General features: G+C 32.0%; 1 protein-coding gene across 1 annotated transcript in view; it reads left to right on the top strand.

The window, feature by feature from the left end:
• The window catches only part of LOC101515084 (probable helicase MAGATAMA 3), a 30686-nt gene extending 17373 nt beyond the window's left edge, over positions 1–13313 (top strand). Inside the window, exons 12-20 of the mRNA XM_004513593.4 lie at positions 1000–1110; positions 1193–1285; positions 7031–7084; positions 7494–7552; positions 7653–7737; positions 10685–11053; positions 12136–12258; positions 12352–12438; positions 12932–13313. Of these exons, the coding sequence (XP_004513650.1) occupies positions 1000–1110; positions 1193–1285; positions 7031–7084; positions 7494–7552; positions 7653–7737; positions 10685–11053; positions 12136–12258; positions 12352–12438; positions 12932–13123 (1173 nt within the window). The 3' untranslated portion in view covers positions 13124–13313. The remainder of the gene's footprint in view (positions 1–999; positions 1111–1192; positions 1286–7030; positions 7085–7493; positions 7553–7652; positions 7738–10684; positions 11054–12135; positions 12259–12351; positions 12439–12931) is intronic.
• The last annotated feature ends 5792 nt before the right edge of the window (positions 13314–19105 follow it).

Below are 19105 nucleotides of genomic sequence, written 5' to 3'. Positions count from 1 at the left end.
TGCAGTTCTGATTTGACAGCCTAGATCTCTGTCAAGCAAGTGTTTGTCTTTATCTGTGGCTGGATTTGGAATAGGCTAATTTGATCTATTACCGCCCTTCATATTGTCACTCTTCCCTAGGACTGAAAAGTGAAACTTTATCTACTTCTTTTGCTTTCATGAATCATGGTTTTAGTTTTTGTTCATCCATCTTATAATTCGGTAATCCAATCTTATTGCGTATTAACCCCAGTATGTAGATTTCCAGCCCAAAGCATGTTCACAAACACTGGTTTTATTTATTCTACCCAAAAACAACGGTTTCTTTATGATGTGTTCAAACACTCTGATGTGTAGTGTTGACCTTTTACAAACCGAGGAAATACATTTTTGGCAAGAAAATAAATCTAGCATGATACATATTTCTTGAACTGAGAAACATTTGAGTGTTAGATAGTTTTTTTGAAAAGAAAAAAAAACTACTACCTCCATCCCTAAATATAGGACTCTCATGAGATTTTTCTCAGCCCCTTTTATAAGTCCCCTTTCAATTTTTCAACTGCATTAATTTTTTCTTTACTAACCTACCCCTAATATTGTTATATATTTTTCTACAATCTGTGATAAATACTACAATAAAAACATAAATTAATTTTCTCTCTTCAAGGGTAAACTAGCAAAACAATTCAAATTTTCAACACATTTAATGCTGCAATCAACTTTCTTAATTCTCGTGAGTTGGTCAACGAGGTCTTATATATAGAGACGATGGTAGTATCTAATTATGTATAATGAATTAGAAGTCTAATTTTGACATCTTTTGCATGCTAGAATTAGCTTATTTTGAAAAAATAATAATTTTTATAGTCTAGTTTCCCAAGATAGCTTTTTGGAAAAACGAAATTATTTATCACTATTAAGCTGTACTTGAATGTGGGCATGTATTGCAATTTGAATGGTTAAGATGGACTTATAAATGTCATTTGAGTCAAACTTTGATTTTTAAAATTTGGCTTGCAGGTGAAAAAAAAACGTGCTAGTTCAAACAAATCAACTGAGAAGCAGAGTAACGCATCTGCTGGAAGCAATGATGACAGTATCCGGGCTGCAATTTTGGACGAGGCTACAATTGTATGTATTTCAAGCTTTAAGCTAAATTCAAAAGAAAATGCAAAAAGCAATGTGATTTTCTCATTTTTCTTCTTCTTGGCAGGTCTTCTCCACCCTCAGCTTTAGTGGTTCACATGTTTTCAGTAAACTAAGTCGCAGTTTTGATGTTGTGATTATAGATGAAGCCGCACAAGCTGTAAGAGTGAATTCTTCTTCAGTTTAATTGCTGAATCACCTGTTAGATTGTTTTGAGTATATATTAACTTGGCATAGTTTAGTCCAAAGAAGTTCCTTCATATCCTAAATATTGCGGCTATCATGGTGAGATCAGTAGGTGGCACACAAATTCTAGCTTATTAGAGGTGAAAATCAGAGAACATATCAGGTCATAGTTTTCATGAATAAAGTATCTTGGTCCATCGTACCAAATGACTAGGAGATAGAGAGAGATGTCAACCATATAGGATTAAAGTAGGGTGAATGAAATAAGTGATGCTTCTAGGGTAACTTGTGATGGAAAGTACCACTCAAGCTTAACGGAAAAAATATCACATAGCTATAAGATCTGCAATGTTTGGACTAAGTGGTGATGGTTAAGAGCTAACAAAATGTAAGATAAGTATTGAAGATATGAGAATGTTGCGATAAATGGAAGATACAGTTTGGGGTAGCACCTATGATAGATTCTTATGTGAAAATTTATTTTTCCTTTTATCGAGAGATAAACAAAGAAAGAAAGAAAAAAAGAAATAAGCCATAACACAATTGTGTCAAGTTGTGACATACTTATACATACCTAAGTGTGTGCTTGTGTAAATGCCCAAAAGATTCAGTTAATGTTCCACATATTATAATTTGTTATTATTCTTTATACTTAAGCTAGTATAGATATCAATCACATCCAACTTATTACATTAGGGGACTGTTGAGATATTGCCCTATTTTCTTTCCTTTATTTGTAAAAACATTTGTCAACTGATCATTGGAATTGACAAAGCTAGTGATGATGTCACCCAATTCGATCTTTTCTCTAACAAAATGACAGTTTATCTCAATATGCTTGGTCCTCTCATGAAAAACAGGATTTGAGGCAATGTGCAATGCAACTTGATTATCACATATTAGTGTCATTGTGTTGGCCTCTTCAAATTGAAGTTCTTTCACTAACTGTTTCAACCAGATTAGTTCACATGATACTAGTGCCATGGCCCTGTATGCTGCCTCAACACTGGATCTTCGAACAACATTTTGTTTCTTATTCTTCCAAGATATTAAATTTCCTCCAACAAGTACACAATACCTGAAGTAGATCGTCTATCAATGGGTGAGCCTGCCCAATCGGCATCTGAGTAGCCAACTATCTGAGTATGTCCTCTATCATAGACCTTTTCCAGGTGCACTTTTGATGTATTTAAGAATCCAGATTACAACCTCCATATATTCTTGGCAAGGAGAATTTAGGAACTGACTTACCACACTGACAACGAAGGAAATGTCAGGACAGGTGACTATGAGATAGTTTAATTTTCCAACCAATCTCCTATATCTTCCTGAATTTGATAGAGACTCCCCCTGATTAGGTAGGAATTTGACATTTGGATCCATAGGAGTATCAACTGGCTTGGTATTCTAATATAATATTTGAACAGTTGTCATTCTTATTCCTATAATTTAGGGATCTTGATTGTAATCTTTAATTATAAATACACAAGGTTGGAGGTTTAGCCTCCCAAGCAATTTAAATCAATCCATTCAATATGGTATCAAGTGCTAGGTTACCCTAGATTTTTTTTTTCCCTTGAATGAATTGATTTGAATTGCTTGAGAGGCTAAACCCCCAACCTTACGTATTTATAATTAAAGATTATAATCAAGATCCCTAAATTATTGAGATAAGAATGACAACTACATAATAGAAATAAGGGAAAGAAAAATAGGGCAATATCTCACACTCCCCCTCAATGATAGAAATAAGGGAAAGAAAAATAAGGCAATGTCTCCACACTCCCCCTCAAACTGGTGCATATTTATCGTATGCATTAAGCTTGGTACATATATAAGATTCCACGGGCCTTTGAGAGACTTGGTGAAAATATCAACCAAATGATCATTATAATTCACAAAAGATATAGCGATCTGTCCAGAAAGAATCTTCTCATGGATAATGTGGCAATCTATCTGTGTTTTTTCCGCTCATGGAAGATTGGATTAAATGCAATGTGTTATCTGGCTATCACATATGGAACTCATTGATTCAGACTTGCAAAACTTTAACTCATCAAGAAGTTGTTTCAACCAAATAAATCACCTATAGTGAGAGCCATATCTCAATATATAACCTTTGCACTCGATCTAGCAACGACACTTTGCTTTTTGCTTTTCCAAGAAATTAGATTCCCTCCAATAACAACACAATAACTAGAGGTTGAGCGTCGGTCACAAGGATATCTAGCCCAATCTGCATTTGGATATGCAACAACATTAGTGTGACCTATGTTCTCATAAACTATTTCTCTTCCTGGAGACCCCTTTATATATCTCAAGATTCAACTGATTGCATCCCGATGACTATCACAAGGAGAATTAAGGAATTGACTCATAACACTAACAACAAAAGATATGTCAGGTCTAGCCACAATATGTCAGCTCAACTTTCCAACCAACCTTCAATATTTACTAGGGTCTGAAAGTGACTCCCCCTGATTTGGTATGAACATGGTATTAGGATCCCTAGGTGTGTCATTGGGCTTGCAATCTAATATCCCAGTCTCCTCCAAAATGTCAAAAGCATACTTCCTCTAAGAGAATTCTTTTATCGAGTATTTTCCTAAAAAATGACTCCCTCTAAGAAAGAACATTTTTATTGAGAACTAGGAGAGAAGTCTCTCCTCCAAGTGTTTCCTTTTCACAATTACAAATATTCAATCCTATCTCCACTAAGTACATAACTATTTATATACAAAAGTCCTAACTACCTCATAACCAACTAACTATTAACTACTCTAATATTCATTACTCAATATCCTAACAAGAGGAATGTCTAAAACACCAAATGATCTACTTCGCTATGGACCATGCCAAATTCTTGAAGAACTGGACTGAATCTACCAACCCATGCTCTAGGACTATGCTTAAGGAAATATAAGGCCTTTTCACAACCTACAAACTTGGGAGTCCAATTGAAAATAGTCTTCCTCGCTAAATCATCATGTAAAAATGAAAATTTGATGTCCAATTGATAGAGAGACTAACTGCACATAACTGCCATAGGTAAGAAAAGACAAATATAAGCCATCTTTGCAACTGAAGAAAAAGCGTCACCATAGTTTAGACCGAAAATCTGACTATAGCCTTTACAAGATGAGCTTTTAAGCAATCAATATGATCATTTGGTCCTACCTTGATTGTGAATACCGATTGACAACCAACTATAGATTTCCCCAGAGGATAGGGGACAGGAGTCGAAGTCTGGATGGAATCTAAAGTTGTCATCTCATCAATCATAGCCTACCGCCATCTTGGGTGAGAAAGTGTTTCGTATCCTTTCTATGGAATGGACACAGAAGAAATAGTAGACACAAAAGCATATTGGGGAGGGGATATGCGATGTGATAAGGGTTACTAGTAGAGCAAGTACCTTTGCAAAGAGCTATAGATAGGTCTACAAGTAGTTCAGATTGGGCCGAAGCAGGTTGAGGGATTGGAACATGAGATGAAGAACCAATCTCTTCAATGACAATTTCCTCCATTAGTGTAGGATGAGAACAATGCTAATAAGTAAGGAAAGGACGAACCAAAGGGATGGAAGACTCTGTAGTGTTTGAGGCTGACGAGTCAGAAACAAATGAAATAGAGGGAACTGGTAATACTTAAGAGATAGATTCTTGTGAAATTGACGAATTGAAGGATGAAGTATCTTCAAAGAAAGTGAAGTTTGCAGATATGTAGAAACGATGAGTTGAAGGAGATTAATATCGATACTCTTGTTGTACCCGTGAATAGCCAAGAAAGGTACACTTAATTGCACGAGCCTTCAAACTTATCAAGACCTAGAGTTAGATCATGAACATAACAAGTGGAGCCAAAGATAGAAGGAGAGATTCATTGTGAAATAAGAGAGAGTGAGGTACATTGTTGTCCAGAGCTAGGTAGTCAATAGCGCCGGTTCGCGGCGGGATCGCGCCGGAGCGGCGCGGTGAAGGACATGGCCGCGGCGGCGCAGTGCGTCGCGGGGAAAGAAGAGATCGCGCGCGATCTGGGCCGGGTCGCGTTCCGGGTCGTGGGTTCTCAAACCCTAGAAAACAGAAATTTTTTTAAATTCTTTTTTTTTCCTTGAAAAACCAATTTTGCCCTTAAATTTTTAAAATGTTTTAAGGGTAATTTTGGTATTGTCCTTCAAATTTTAGAGTTAGTCTCCTTCCTCAGCCGTTTCGTCTTCTCACTGCCGTTTCGTCGTCCGTTTTGTCTCTTCTGCGTTCGTCCTTCCTCACTGCCGTTTCGTCGTCCGTTTTGTCTCCTTTGCGTTCATCCTTCCTCGTTCGTTCCTCTTCGCCTGTTCGTCTTCCTCACTCGTTCGTTCCTCTGCGCCGTTCCTCTTCGTCATGGGTTCTCTTTCTTTTATTTCTTTCTCTGTTCTGTTTTTACTTCCTATGTTCCCATCCTGGTTTTACTCCTTTTTTTTAATTTAATTTTCTTTTCTTTTTACTTCTTTCTCTTTCTCTTTCTGTTTTTATTTTAATTTAATTTTTTTATCTTTTGTTACTTAGTTAATTCTTTCTATTTCTTTTATTTAATTTATTTTTTTGTTACTTTTTTGTTTTTATTTTTTCTTTCTGTTTTATTTTTTAATTTATGAATGTTTATTTTTTTGTTACTATTTATGAATGTTTATGAGTTTGAATATTGTTTTATTATGCATGTTTATATAGTATTATTCATATAATTTGTTCAAAAAATCCCGGTATCCCGCAACCCGCTATCCCGCTATCCCGGTTTCCGGGGTTGGCCGCGACACGCCGCTATCTGGGATTGACTACCTAGGTCCAGAGAAGAAGGCATGTAAAATCATTGTTTGAAAAAAGTGTTCGACAACCTTATAACATTCTCATGTTCGTTGGAATTCATTTTCCAACCCCTTCTTGGGGAATTTTTGTGTGGAAATGTGGAAGTTATTTTTTGCTTGGAAATCTTTTATACCTTAGAATAATTTTGTTTAAATATGTAACAAACATTGAATGCCCATTCTCAATCCATATATTTCTAGGAATATATTTAGATGCCTTGGAACAAACATACCTACCTTAATCACTCTGTTTTTGTCTGAAGCATTTTAGCAAAATCAGCCCTTGCTGAAGCGTTCCTAACAAGATGGCATTTGACTTCTATGTTTTAACCCTAAGAAACACAGGACTATTGGCAATATATGTATAGCAGTTTGGTTGTTACTGTAAATTCTCAGTTCTCAACACTGGGCACACTTCCCCACACACCATATCACTCTATCAAATCCTAACTGTAAGCAGGTAGCCCACGAAACCTGAATCCCATTCATTTCACCGTTGATTCAACTGTTTCTGTGTTAAACCACTGTGAAGTGTCCATCTCTGTTTCAAGTAGCAGTCCATACATAATGAAGAGCCGCTCAAAACAAAATTGCTGTTTAAAAGTAGAAAGAAAACTGCTATTTCAAGATAACACAATTGTTTTACGAAGTGGCATATATGTATTATTTACAGGAAGCAATAATAGAATACCCAAAAGACTAGAGTACCTACCTTTACATGTTTTAAGCATTTAATGGTTCCTGGTTATTTTGTCGAGTTGTTTTGTTATCTTGTTAATATTTGTAATGATTAGATTAGTGATTATATGAAAGGATAACAATGTTGCCTATTTTATTTATATACTTTATTTCTTTATATGACATGTTACTTCTAAACAGGTGGAACCTGCTACTCTTGTTCCCTTGGCCAATCAATGCAAAAAAGTTTTTCTGGTATTTTCAATTGCTGCTTCTTTCATTATAGAACTCTGCACCTTTTTGTATTTTATAATATTTAAGTTTCTGTTGCATCTTAGAATGCATAGTGTTACATGTTAACTGTCTAATTATTTATGCAGTACAAATTTCAAAGGAGAAATACCTTTTGACAACATCTGTAAAGAAAGTGAATTATTATCGATCATAACCCTTAACTTAAAAGGTGTGAAATTGTATATAGAAAAGAAACTCATAATTCATAATTCATGTTTACTAATTGTTTAAACAATGCCTGCCAAATGGAAATACTATTGAGCAACATTTATGATTGAACCTTTTAAAAATGTGCGGGAATAAACACTTTGAAAATCTTTTTGGGAAAATCTTGTTCTTAACATTGTTACTTTTTCTTATTATTTTTAAGGTTGGTGATCCAGCTCAACTTCCAGCAACTGTAATTTCGGATGTTGCTAAGAATCATGGGTAAGAAGTTATGTTGCGGATAGTTGTATGATTTGATACATTAATCCAATCTTTTGATAAAGACCTGAATTTTGCGTCTTTTATGTTTCACAAACTTAAGATATGGCACAAGCTTATTTGAAAGACTGAAGCAGGCTGGTTATCCAGTTAAAATGTTGAAGACTCAATATCGAATGCATCCTGAGGTTGGTGCATGTTTAGCAGACTCATGCAAAATTGTTTTGTTCATTATATTTTCTTATTCTGTGATCAAATGAATATCAAGAGGTTGAGACATGAGATAATTTCGCTTGAAAACTAAGTAGATACTTCTAATGTTTATTTGTTTGCCAGATTTCTCATCAGTCTGTACTATTTGATACAAACAGATACTAAAACCCTTGATACTGGAATAAATATAACAAACAATTATTCTTGTCTTATTGGAGACTATTTGGCAACCTAAAATAATTGTTGTTCTAAAATAGTTTCCTTGCAAGCCAATTCAAAATAAGTCTTAACCAGCAGATACTGTTAATTTTTTTCTTTCTTCTGCCATAATTAACATGATGTAATTAAAAACATTTATCAGTTATTAATATGCACACCTAAAGTATGCCATAAAACTAAGTTTCAAAAGTATCATATGAATGTGAATAGAAGCCCCCTTCTCTCTTTTTATGTACGGTACTCTGTTAAGCTAAAATAATTTGCTGTCTTACTGTCGGCATACAAATTAATTTCAGTAAGATAACTAGACAGCATTCAAATTCAAATTTTTAGTGGCTTAAACTTTAAGGCCTGGAGAGCAAAGATTCGAATGAAGTATGGCGTCCATACGCCACAGCCTAGAATCGTCCTCCTGGTTGGTTATTTGGGGACATAGGACAGTTAGAGAAAATGTAGGTTGGTTACTTGGTGCCAAACTGAGTGATAATATTTGCCTTAATAAGTGCCAAACCCTAATAGGTGCAATGAAGTGTGTGAAAGTGGAATGAACCTCTGATTTGAGCTTGAGAGGAAACACCCAAGTGTACTTGGTAGATGCATCTACACAAGTTAGTAAATATTTGTAACCAGATACAAAGAGCATAGGTGCAGGGTCCAAACATCATCAAATAGTAAATCAAAAGGTGCTGAGTAATTAGTAGTAGAAGCAGTAGAAGGTAAACGATGAACTTTCCCTAAACATTAAGCAGTACAGAAATCAAGTTTTGATTTCATAGGAATTGAAATGTTACATAATGACAAAGCTACTTTAAGAGCCTCATGATGAGGGTGACCTAGTCTATTGTGCTGGTATAGGTTGAAGGACCTTGTCCAGTTTGCACAGTTATTTGTTACTGTGAGTGAGTGTGTGAACGTTAGGTGAAACTAAATGAATAGTACCAGGTGAAGTGGTATAGGTAGGAAGCTGATTAAAGTAGTAGAGACCTTCCTGTCCCAGTGATCCTTGAAGAAGCACCTTAGAAGTGGCTTGTAATTTAACCAGGCATTTGTCAGGATGAAATTCAAAGTAGATGCGATTGTCATGGGCCAATTGACTGACAAAGATTACATTCTGTGATTAAAGGAACCAGTAGAAGATTATTCAGTGCAAGTGTGGTATGTAGTGCATAAGATGAGCGGAAAACATGTGAATCAATAGATTCAATGGGCAAACTTTGTCCATTGCCAAGCACATGACCAAATCCAGATAAGGAGACACTGGCGTTATTGATGCTGGACGTGCAGGTCCAGTAAGATAAGCTTGAGGTTGACGGAGCGGTGAAGGTGCTTGAGGAGGTCGTGCTTGAAAACCAGGTGTGCACTTCAGGTGTTCGCAGGAACTTGATCTTGCCACAGATGTGAAGGCGGAGGTTGATTAGAGTGACGGTGCCAACATACACTCAGCTCCGTGCCCTGTTTTGTAGCAGATCTGAGTCTGAACCCTAGATTGACCTCTATTACGATCACAATAGCTACCACAATTTCCACAACCACCGCACACCGCATTACCACTGAAATGCTGATAAATTCGCACAAAGAATGTCATAATCGTTTCCTCACCTTTCGTGATGGACATGAGTTCATTGCGGAGTTCACGAGACTTCAGAAGACCTGGATTTGATCCCAAACTTGGTGAGCATGAGCACAACAAACAACACGAGGAAGAACAGAAGCATATAGTGTAGTGAGAAGCCATGTAAACAGTAGTGAATCTTGCTGTTCCCACTCTGTACTCATGATTTTCAGAATCCTTTGTTCGATCTCCAACGGTGAGATAGCATGGTGGAATCTTTGGATTCACCAGGTAACACTGGAATTTGTATGTTTTAACGATACCTTCAACTTGTTGCTTCCATGAGAGATAGTTCAATTCATCAAGTTTGATGGTGATGTGTTGTGTAAACGTCTTGAAGATATTCATCGAACTGGATATTGTTTGATCTCGTGAAGTTTGCGCAGAAGGAGTAGGAGTTGGAGTTGGTTCAGCCATGGATTATGGATCAAAGGCTCACAATACCATAATAGATAAACAGAAAACATATCGTACAAGATGAAGATTAGAGAGAGAATTTCAGTTATTGTAATATTAGAATCGGAGAAACAGAAAATCTGGATTACAGTTATGTGGTCACCGCCTTATATAGCTGATTCAGCAGCAGTTTGTTACAGACCTTTTTACCTTGTTTGGCAATCCGATGATTTCCTATCATTTACTCTATTAAAATTGAATTGTTTTGGAGCAATGAATTTTGATGATGCCTAGTCAGGAAACTTGGAATGGCAAAATTTTAAATTGAATGGTGTATATTAGAAATAGGAGAAGGTGGAGAGAATGTTTTAAATTGAAACATACATACTACAAATGGAAAACATAGAATAATATTTCAAGGCTTCACATCCAAGTTTTTAGGTATTTTGCCTAGGATTTCATTTCTTCACATAACCAAGAAAACAGTAACCTGTAAAATAGAGTTTATTTAAAATGAATCAACTGAAAAAATAGAGATTCTACCAATCTTGTTAGGAAGTGGAACTTGAGTATCTAAATTACTCTCCATCTATTAAAAGTTCCTGACACTTTCATATTTGTCCTGCATACTCTCCATCTATTAAAATTTCCTGACACTTTTTCTATGTGGGTTTTATTATATTATGATCATACAGATAAGAAGCTTTCCCTCTAGGGAGTTTTATGATAATTCCTTGGAAGATGGGGATGGCGTCAAATCACAGACTGTACGTGCATGGCATAAGTACCGTTGCTTCGGCCCATTCTCTTTCTTTGATATACACGAGGGAGAAGAAGCTAAGCCATCTGGGAGTGGTTCATGGATAAATGTTGAGGAAGTTGATTTTGTCCTATTCTTGTATCAAAAATTGGTAACACTTTATCCGACACTCAAGTCAGGTAACCAAGTTGCAATTATATCACCCTATAGTCAACAAGTCAAGCTCTTCCAACAACGTTTCGAAGAGACTTTTGGTGTGTCAGCAGAGAAAGTAGTGGATATATGTACCGTTGATGGTTGCCAGGTATAGTAGCTTAATGTTAATTATATGGTATCCTTCATTTTCATTTTTGCTTTCAGTATTTATTAAATACGATAATTTCAAACACTTGAATATGGTTCTTGTTAGAATATTAGAAAATATCTTATTATCTTTTATATTATATTAGAGTATCTTGAGTTATTATGATCAATTTATAATCATAGAACTATTTTAGAATATCTATCATTATTATTATGATTTGTTCCTGATTTAGGATTGAGTCTATATGTATAAATAGCGAAAAGTATCGAGTCTTTTATAATCAAGTCAGTATAAAACTATTATCAATAATATTAAAGCTCTTATTATTTTCTCTCCTCCTTTTATCCAAAATCCCATAACTTCAACAATTCTGATTTTTAATCATTTGGATCATTAACCTTGTTTAAGTTGTGGGATTTTAGATAAAAGGTGAAAAATAATTAGACCCTTGAATATTATTGATAATAACTTGATATTCACTTGATACAAAAGACTAAACACTAATCCATATTTATAGGCATACATATACTTAATCCTACATAAATAGAAAATCAAGAACAAATTGTTATAATAAGTAATATAAAATACAATCCTAAGAGATACTCTCAAATTATAAACTAATCATAGAAAATAACTTACAATACTCTAATATAATATCAAAGATATTAAAAGATAATTTCTAATTTCCTCCATCAGGACTACTGCTGCTAAACTGTTGGAACAACAGACTGCGACAGTAACCTATTTTACTTGTAGGCCAAGGGTAGTGTGGGAGATCCGAAGAATCATAATGTGGATTGACACAAATTTTGTAATTTCACATAGACATCTTGATATGGTTTATACCTTAATTAAACAAGGGAGAGTGCAAGCCTGGGATATCAAAAGAATCATAGTGCGAGTAGTCATAAATTTCCTGCTCAATAGATGGGTAATGGGTCTTAGACTCTTAGTACTCACTTCTCCCAATTAGTTGTCACTTGAAGTATTTCTGTAACTTTGGCTTCTTCCCTCTCTAATATGCTTCTTACATGGTTGACACATTTGATTTTGGACTAAAGAGTACTCTCATTTCTTTTCAGGGACGTGAAAAGGATGTTGCAATATTTTCATGTGTCAGAGCAAGCAAAGAAAGAGGAATAGGATTTCTGGAGGACATCCGACGAATGAATGTTGGGATCACTAGAGCAAAGTCTGCAGTGTTGGTACTGTATCATTATGGGGTTAACATGATGCTTTTGATAATTTCATTTGGTACATTAGCAGTATCGCGATGCATGATTGTTGTTTTTCTGTAGGTTGTTGGGTCTGCCTCAACATTGAGGAGGAGTGTACAATGGAACAAGCTTGTGGAAAGTGCTGAGGAAAGAAACTGTTTGTTCAAAGTAAATCTTCTGAAAAGTCATTTATATGTCTCCTAACAGGCTAACAGCAATGCAGTAAAATTCAATCTATTGAAATTTTAATTGAGCCATCATATCGAAATTTGCATGTTTTAGTACTCTCTTTTATGGAGTGTTTAGATATTATTAAGTTGTAGGTCAATGTGAATTTGACCCAATTTTTCTGCACCTCATACTTGAGGCTGAAGATTAAAATATTCATTTCTGTGAGGTAAAAGTGAATCTAGAAATACAAAATTAATTCTGACATGCATTCTCAAGTAGAATTGTTTTTGCGTCTATAGTAGATTCTCATTTGAAGTTGAATTTTGGAGTTTTAGCCTCTGCCATGTGATTTTTATCCTTAAATTTGTTATTCAATTTATTTGTGTGAATTTATTTATTATAAATTGCTTATATTGAATTCCATTTCAATCATAATCAATTTTCATCACCATAAAACCAAAAACACTAACTCAACAATTTTCATTTGCAGGTGTCAAAACCATATCCCTCATTTTTAAGTGATGAAAATCTGGAATCCATGCTAGCAATGATGGATGAACTACCTCAGGCAACGGGGCATGATGATGTAGTAGAAAATAATGCACCGATTGTGGAGGCTGACGACAACGATTATGGAGATGGCGATGTTGACATGGGTGATGGGGGTGGTGATGATGATTAGGATTAGTATTAGTTAGTTATTTTTATTTGTATAGATGAGCAGAAAGGTGCTATTTATGACTGTTTTTCAGGACTAGGAATATTGTAAACTGAATTAAACTCAATACCAATCAATGAGAATATTAGTTAGTCATCATTGTTGCAAAAATGGAAATAAAAATTTGCTCCTTTTGATGACTCTTCCTACTCAAGTGGTCTTTGTGATGATACTGTTTATGGATTAGGAATAACTTGCTAACAATTATTAAACTATCCTATTTTTTGGGACATACACAAATCGTATTTCCAAGATGCTACTATGTGTTGGACATATTTTATAGTACTAGATGAGTTGAGATGTGACCATGTATTGTCATTTTTTTTTTAATATTATAATAAATAAAATAATGATAATAAAAAATAAATTATATATTAATAATTAAATTTAATACATTTAAACAATTTAAAAGTACATATTATTTTTGAGAGTTCAGGTTCAAGACAAAACTAACATGACTATCTCAACTTTCGTACACATTCCCAAACGTTGACAACGAATATGAGTATATGAAGTTTGTAAGGCGATATACACGATGTCAAACACAACAATGGCCGATTCAGAAGTAGTGCCATTAGTCCCAAACAAGTTAAAGAGTAACCCCATCATATATATGATGTCGACAATATGATACCCACCGTTGATTACTTCCTTGTTGCTAGGTCAAATTGAATTATTCCCTAATATGAACTCATATGACAGGTGTTGTGTTGAAATATGATTTATTTTTTATTCTTATTTTCCTTTAATTAATACTCGAGGTGTATATAGGTAAATAAATGTTAAAAAAATTAATGTTAGATAAATAACTATATTAAAGAGAAATTTATTGGCTTTCTTAATATGATCAAATAACTTTCAAATCTATATTAGATATAATTAGAATAAGATTTACGTTGATTTCCATAACAAATGATACGTGCCATTACAAAGAGAAAAAATATTAAAAAAACAAATAAATTCAAATTTATATTTAATTTGGACAATAATTTCTTATATTTCCTAATATAGTTTTGTTGGTTTAGGGTTGTTTTGAAATTTTAAAAACAATAGTTCATGAGAATAATTCAAATAAAAAAATCTGTATATCTATCTATATTCTATCTATATTGATATAAAATAAGATAAAATTTACATTACACTACTAACAAATGATTCTCAATGTCTTTTACATTACAATTTACCTTCTACAATTATAATAATTAAAATAATATCATCAATTTATATTTATTTTATTTATTAGTTTGATTTGATTTTATGGTTACATAGCAACTAAGCATGTCTCCTAAAATTGATTTTATTATAGTATATACTCATCATTTGATATATCAACAAATTAATAAATAATAATATAATAAAGAATATAATATAATTGTGGATATAAGTAGATAATATAATAAAAAAATATAATATAAAAAATTATTTTGATATTCAATAATTTAAATATCTATATCTATATTAATCTACAAATACGATGAAATTTACATTGATTACATTAGTAACAAATGCTTCAAGGCCTCTCACCATGAGTTTTGTCACATGTCCTTTTAGTTATTTGATATAATTTATTTTTAGATAATGAAATTTTAAAAATTGATTAAAATAAAAAGTTATTTTAGAATTTCTTCATAAAAATTATTTTTTAAAAATATATTTTAAAATAAAATTATTTTTATCATATTAAAATTTGTAATGAAAATTTTAATTATTAAATATCAAAATTAATTTTTTTTATCAGTAACAAATAAATCTAAAATTAACCTTTACTATTTTTAAGTTTTCATACAAACCATTTTTAAAATCTTAAAAACATAAAATCAAAATTATTTTTTTTAAAATCTTAAAAATATAAAATCAAAACTATTTTTTTTAAAATCTTAAACAAACGAGTATAGAGACAAAATAATAAAAAAATACAAAATAATACCTTAAGTTCATGTATAAGAGAAGTTAATTATTATAATTGTCGAAGGTATATTCTCTGACTATAATTTTTTTTCTTTCTGGTCTGTAAATGACTATAACTTTATAATTATTTCCATTGATTGCATAGTCAAAATCTTCATTGATGATAAAATATTTTATATGTACAAACTATTCTTTTTTTTTTAAATGACATTATCAATTCTTCGGTCTTAATACCATTGTTTTCTTTTTTAATATTGTTTTGTTTCTCTATTTTGTTTTTTCTATCATTGCAAAAGGAGGATATTCTTATTTTTTCTCTAAATAAAATGTAAAGTGGTGGTTTGATGCTTTAGTCCAGACCTTAGAGTTTAGAGTTTATTGAACACTTGCAAAGTGAATTGTATTTATCTCTTATTAATAACACTAACAGACATCGAATTTACGATTTGTCGAATATGATACATATCTTTTTACCTACTAGATCAAACTATTAAAGTTAAGAAAAAACTTCCTTTTACAAATTAATTTGATTGCTCTGGCCATAAATTCAAGAGATTTAAAATTTAAAAATATTCATGCGTCATAAGTTCATAATAAAATAATTATATTGCTTATACTTTTCATTTCTCATGTTATTTAATAATTAATTCATGTTATTTTATCTACATTATTTTTTAATAAAATAATATTGTAATAATCCGAACAAGTATTTATTTACTTTCATTGAAATCAACTTTTTTTTAATAAATATTTATCCGTGTACGACTCGAGTCTTACACTACTAACAATTAAAAATAAACAAAATAAATATTAATAAATTGGATGTTATGTTCTCAGTTGAATTTCAAAACTCTACATTTAAATGAGTTAATTATAATAGAATTTTATATGAAATACTACTAAATTGAAATGTGAACTAAAATCAATCAATGCAAGAATAAATTATCATAACCAATATGTCGACTTACCATCATCAAACTCTCACTTGTAGCCCCTTATAGTACAACTTTCATCATTTAATTAATAAACATTGTGACAAACTCAAATAAATTACTCATTCATCCAAATGCAAATTTTAATCAGTCCCCATTAAATAGATAACCTTTTCAAATATCATAAATTGAATATCACCACAAATGGACAATTTATTCACAAATCATCTTCCACTCTCAAAGTTCTTGGTTTGCTATAGGGAAGCATTGACTAGCACGAAATTCCAATCACTCTGCACCATTATACCATGGGTGGAGTTCCATTATAACACTTTAGTCCACTTCACTTTGAGTCACATGATTAATGGCTACTTCAAAGGATCCTTGCTTATATAAGTCATGTACTTTCTTCGGAAAAGATCATCAATGAAATATTAATATTCTTTCCTTTATAATCTCTTGAGGAGTCACTCTCTTTCCTATAATTTAGAGAACTCATTCATGGCAGTGTTTCAACTCATTAACTCTTCGTTAAACACAATTAACTACAATAATGAACGTTATTAATCATAAATTTTGAATGTATGTTTGATCGTAAAAATAATGCATAATTCAAGATAATTTAGATGATTAATTAATATGATGTATATATTTAAACATCTAAAAAATATGATTAATGACGTTTAAAATCACCATTAATTAATTATATTTAGTTGATAATTAATGAGTTATGATTCTTTATTATATTCATGAACTATTTACTGAATATAATTAATCACACATTTAAAATATATTATCTATCTAAATTATATATTGTCTAAATTAGTAAAAAAAAATTATTGTCTAAATTTGTCACCAAATTTATGTTTCAAAATACTATTTGTGTTCTTTAAAACAATACACATATACTTTCTTTTCAGTTTGTTAGAAATTGTTGTAATAAATAATATTTTGTCATGAAAACACATACTTATCATTTCAACTAACTTGTTGTTTTAAGGATGTTCACCTATATTAATAAAAATTTGTTATTATTAATGTTTTTTTATAATAATATCCTTAATTATCGAGCTAATTTTCTCTATAATATATATTTAAAAATATTATTAATAATACAATAATGACATAATTACTCATGTGACTTTTAACTTAATTTCAGGTAACAATTTAGTATTCTGTTACCCTTTAAGTAGGTTTCCGTTAAAACATCGTTAAAAAACACTCAGTTCTGTTTTCTCCTTCACACCTCCATGACCTTCGCTTGTTCTTCTCCTCTCCCACCCTTGAAAACACAATGTCAGAATCGAATAACACAGTGTTAGAATCACGTTTGAAGAAATCGTAAACCCACATTGATAGAAGAAGAAATGCAATGTGTTTATTGATTATGATATTTAGTGATTTTGATTTATTGTTTTATTTTTATGAATGCATTTATACTTTATATTTTTGTTTGCATGTGTTGTTTATTAGGGTCTAGGGTTTGTGGTCCACACATTCATATTCCTTCCTTTTTTTTCTAAGATTATAAAGTCAGGTTTGTGATCCCTACCATTTGATTATAGTTTTCTATTAATGAGTTTTTTTATCTAGGTGAAATTAAGAAGAGGAAGGGTGCAAGTAAGAAATGGTCTAATACTTGTAAAAAGAAGAAACAAAGTACTGGTAAAAAAGGAGGGAGACATAAGAAGATCATTGTTTAGAAAGAACATATTGCGGATGAAGATGTGGAGGTTAATATATCAAGTGATGACTCTTATGATTTGGGTCCAAATAGAAAGAAGTAGGTAATGCAAATTGAGAAGTAATTGTATGATGAAAAGTATTTCACATAGGAATTGGAGAGTGATGAATCAAGAGAAGATGGTGATGAAGAGAGCACTAAAGACAAAGACAAGTATCCTTTATTTGTCATGCAAAAAAAAAAAAGGATGATTATAAATGGGTGTTAGGAAACCTTTTCACTAGTAAATAATAATTTAAGGAGGCTATGACAACGTATGCCATTCAGAATGAGAGGGATTTGAAGTTAATAAAAAATGACAATATAAGAGTGGGATTTGAATGCAAGGAAGGTTGCGAGTGGTTTGCCTATTGGGTTTTCAAGTAAATTTTTTTTGATTTTTTGTTAAAAAAAACAGCGTTAACGCGGCGATATGTGAACGAAACAGATGGATGCGACGGTGAAACAATCTACTAAAGGATTTGCTCATGCGTTGTTGGATCTGTTGCGGCACAAAGTCCACCGATGGTTGGGAGTGAGAGATGCGGCGTGACGAAAGATGATGAATTTCATCTGGTGACGACGACTATTAATTATAATCATAAGAAGAAGAAGAAGAAAAAACACTACTTATTCGTTGTTTTTTTTTTTTTTTTTGAGTTATTTGATAAAGCCATGATATGAGTTTTCTGTTATATTACAATAAGGTAAAATTTGTTTTTTTGGTGATTGGTTTATAAACATCAATTATTTATTTTATTTTTTTAGTATTTTGTGTTGCAAAGAAAACAATTTTAGGAACAAACAACTTTAGAAAATGAAAGTTTTATCATATGAGTTTATTTTTTGAAGGCCTAACTATTTATTTTTATTATTATTATTTTTATCATTATATTTTTTTTCATTTTTTATATTTTTATTATTTTTCATAAAAAAATCTAAAAGTAGCAAACAAAATTAGGTGTCAACATTGCCCCTCTTTACTTAGAATTTACTTGAGAATCAAAGTAAATGATAAGTAAAGATGACAACTCTAATTTTGTGTTGCAAAGAAAACAATTTTAGGAACAAACAACTTTAGAAAATGAAAGTTTTATCATATGAGTTTATTTTTTGAAGGCCTAACTATTTATTTTTATTATTATTATTTTTATCATTATATTTTTTTTTCATTTTTTATATTTTTATTATTTTTCATAAAAAATCTAAAAGTAGCAAACAAAATTAGGTATCAACATTGCCCCTCTTTACTTAGAATTTACTTGAGAATCAAAGTAAATGATAAGTAAAGATGACAACTCTAATTTTGTGTGAAGATAACTTTTGTAGAAGATACTAGTCGTTTTCTCGCCTTTGGGTGCAAGTCGCTCTCTCGACTTCAAC

This window comes from Cicer arietinum, chromosome 4, assembly GCF_000331145.2.
Source record: "Cicer arietinum cultivar CDC Frontier isolate Library 1 chromosome 4, Cicar.CDCFrontier_v2.0, whole genome shotgun sequence".
Classification (NCBI taxonomy): Eukaryota; Viridiplantae; Streptophyta; class Magnoliopsida; order Fabales; family Fabaceae; genus Cicer; species Cicer arietinum.
This window is presented reverse-complemented; position numbering and strand designations above follow the sequence as displayed.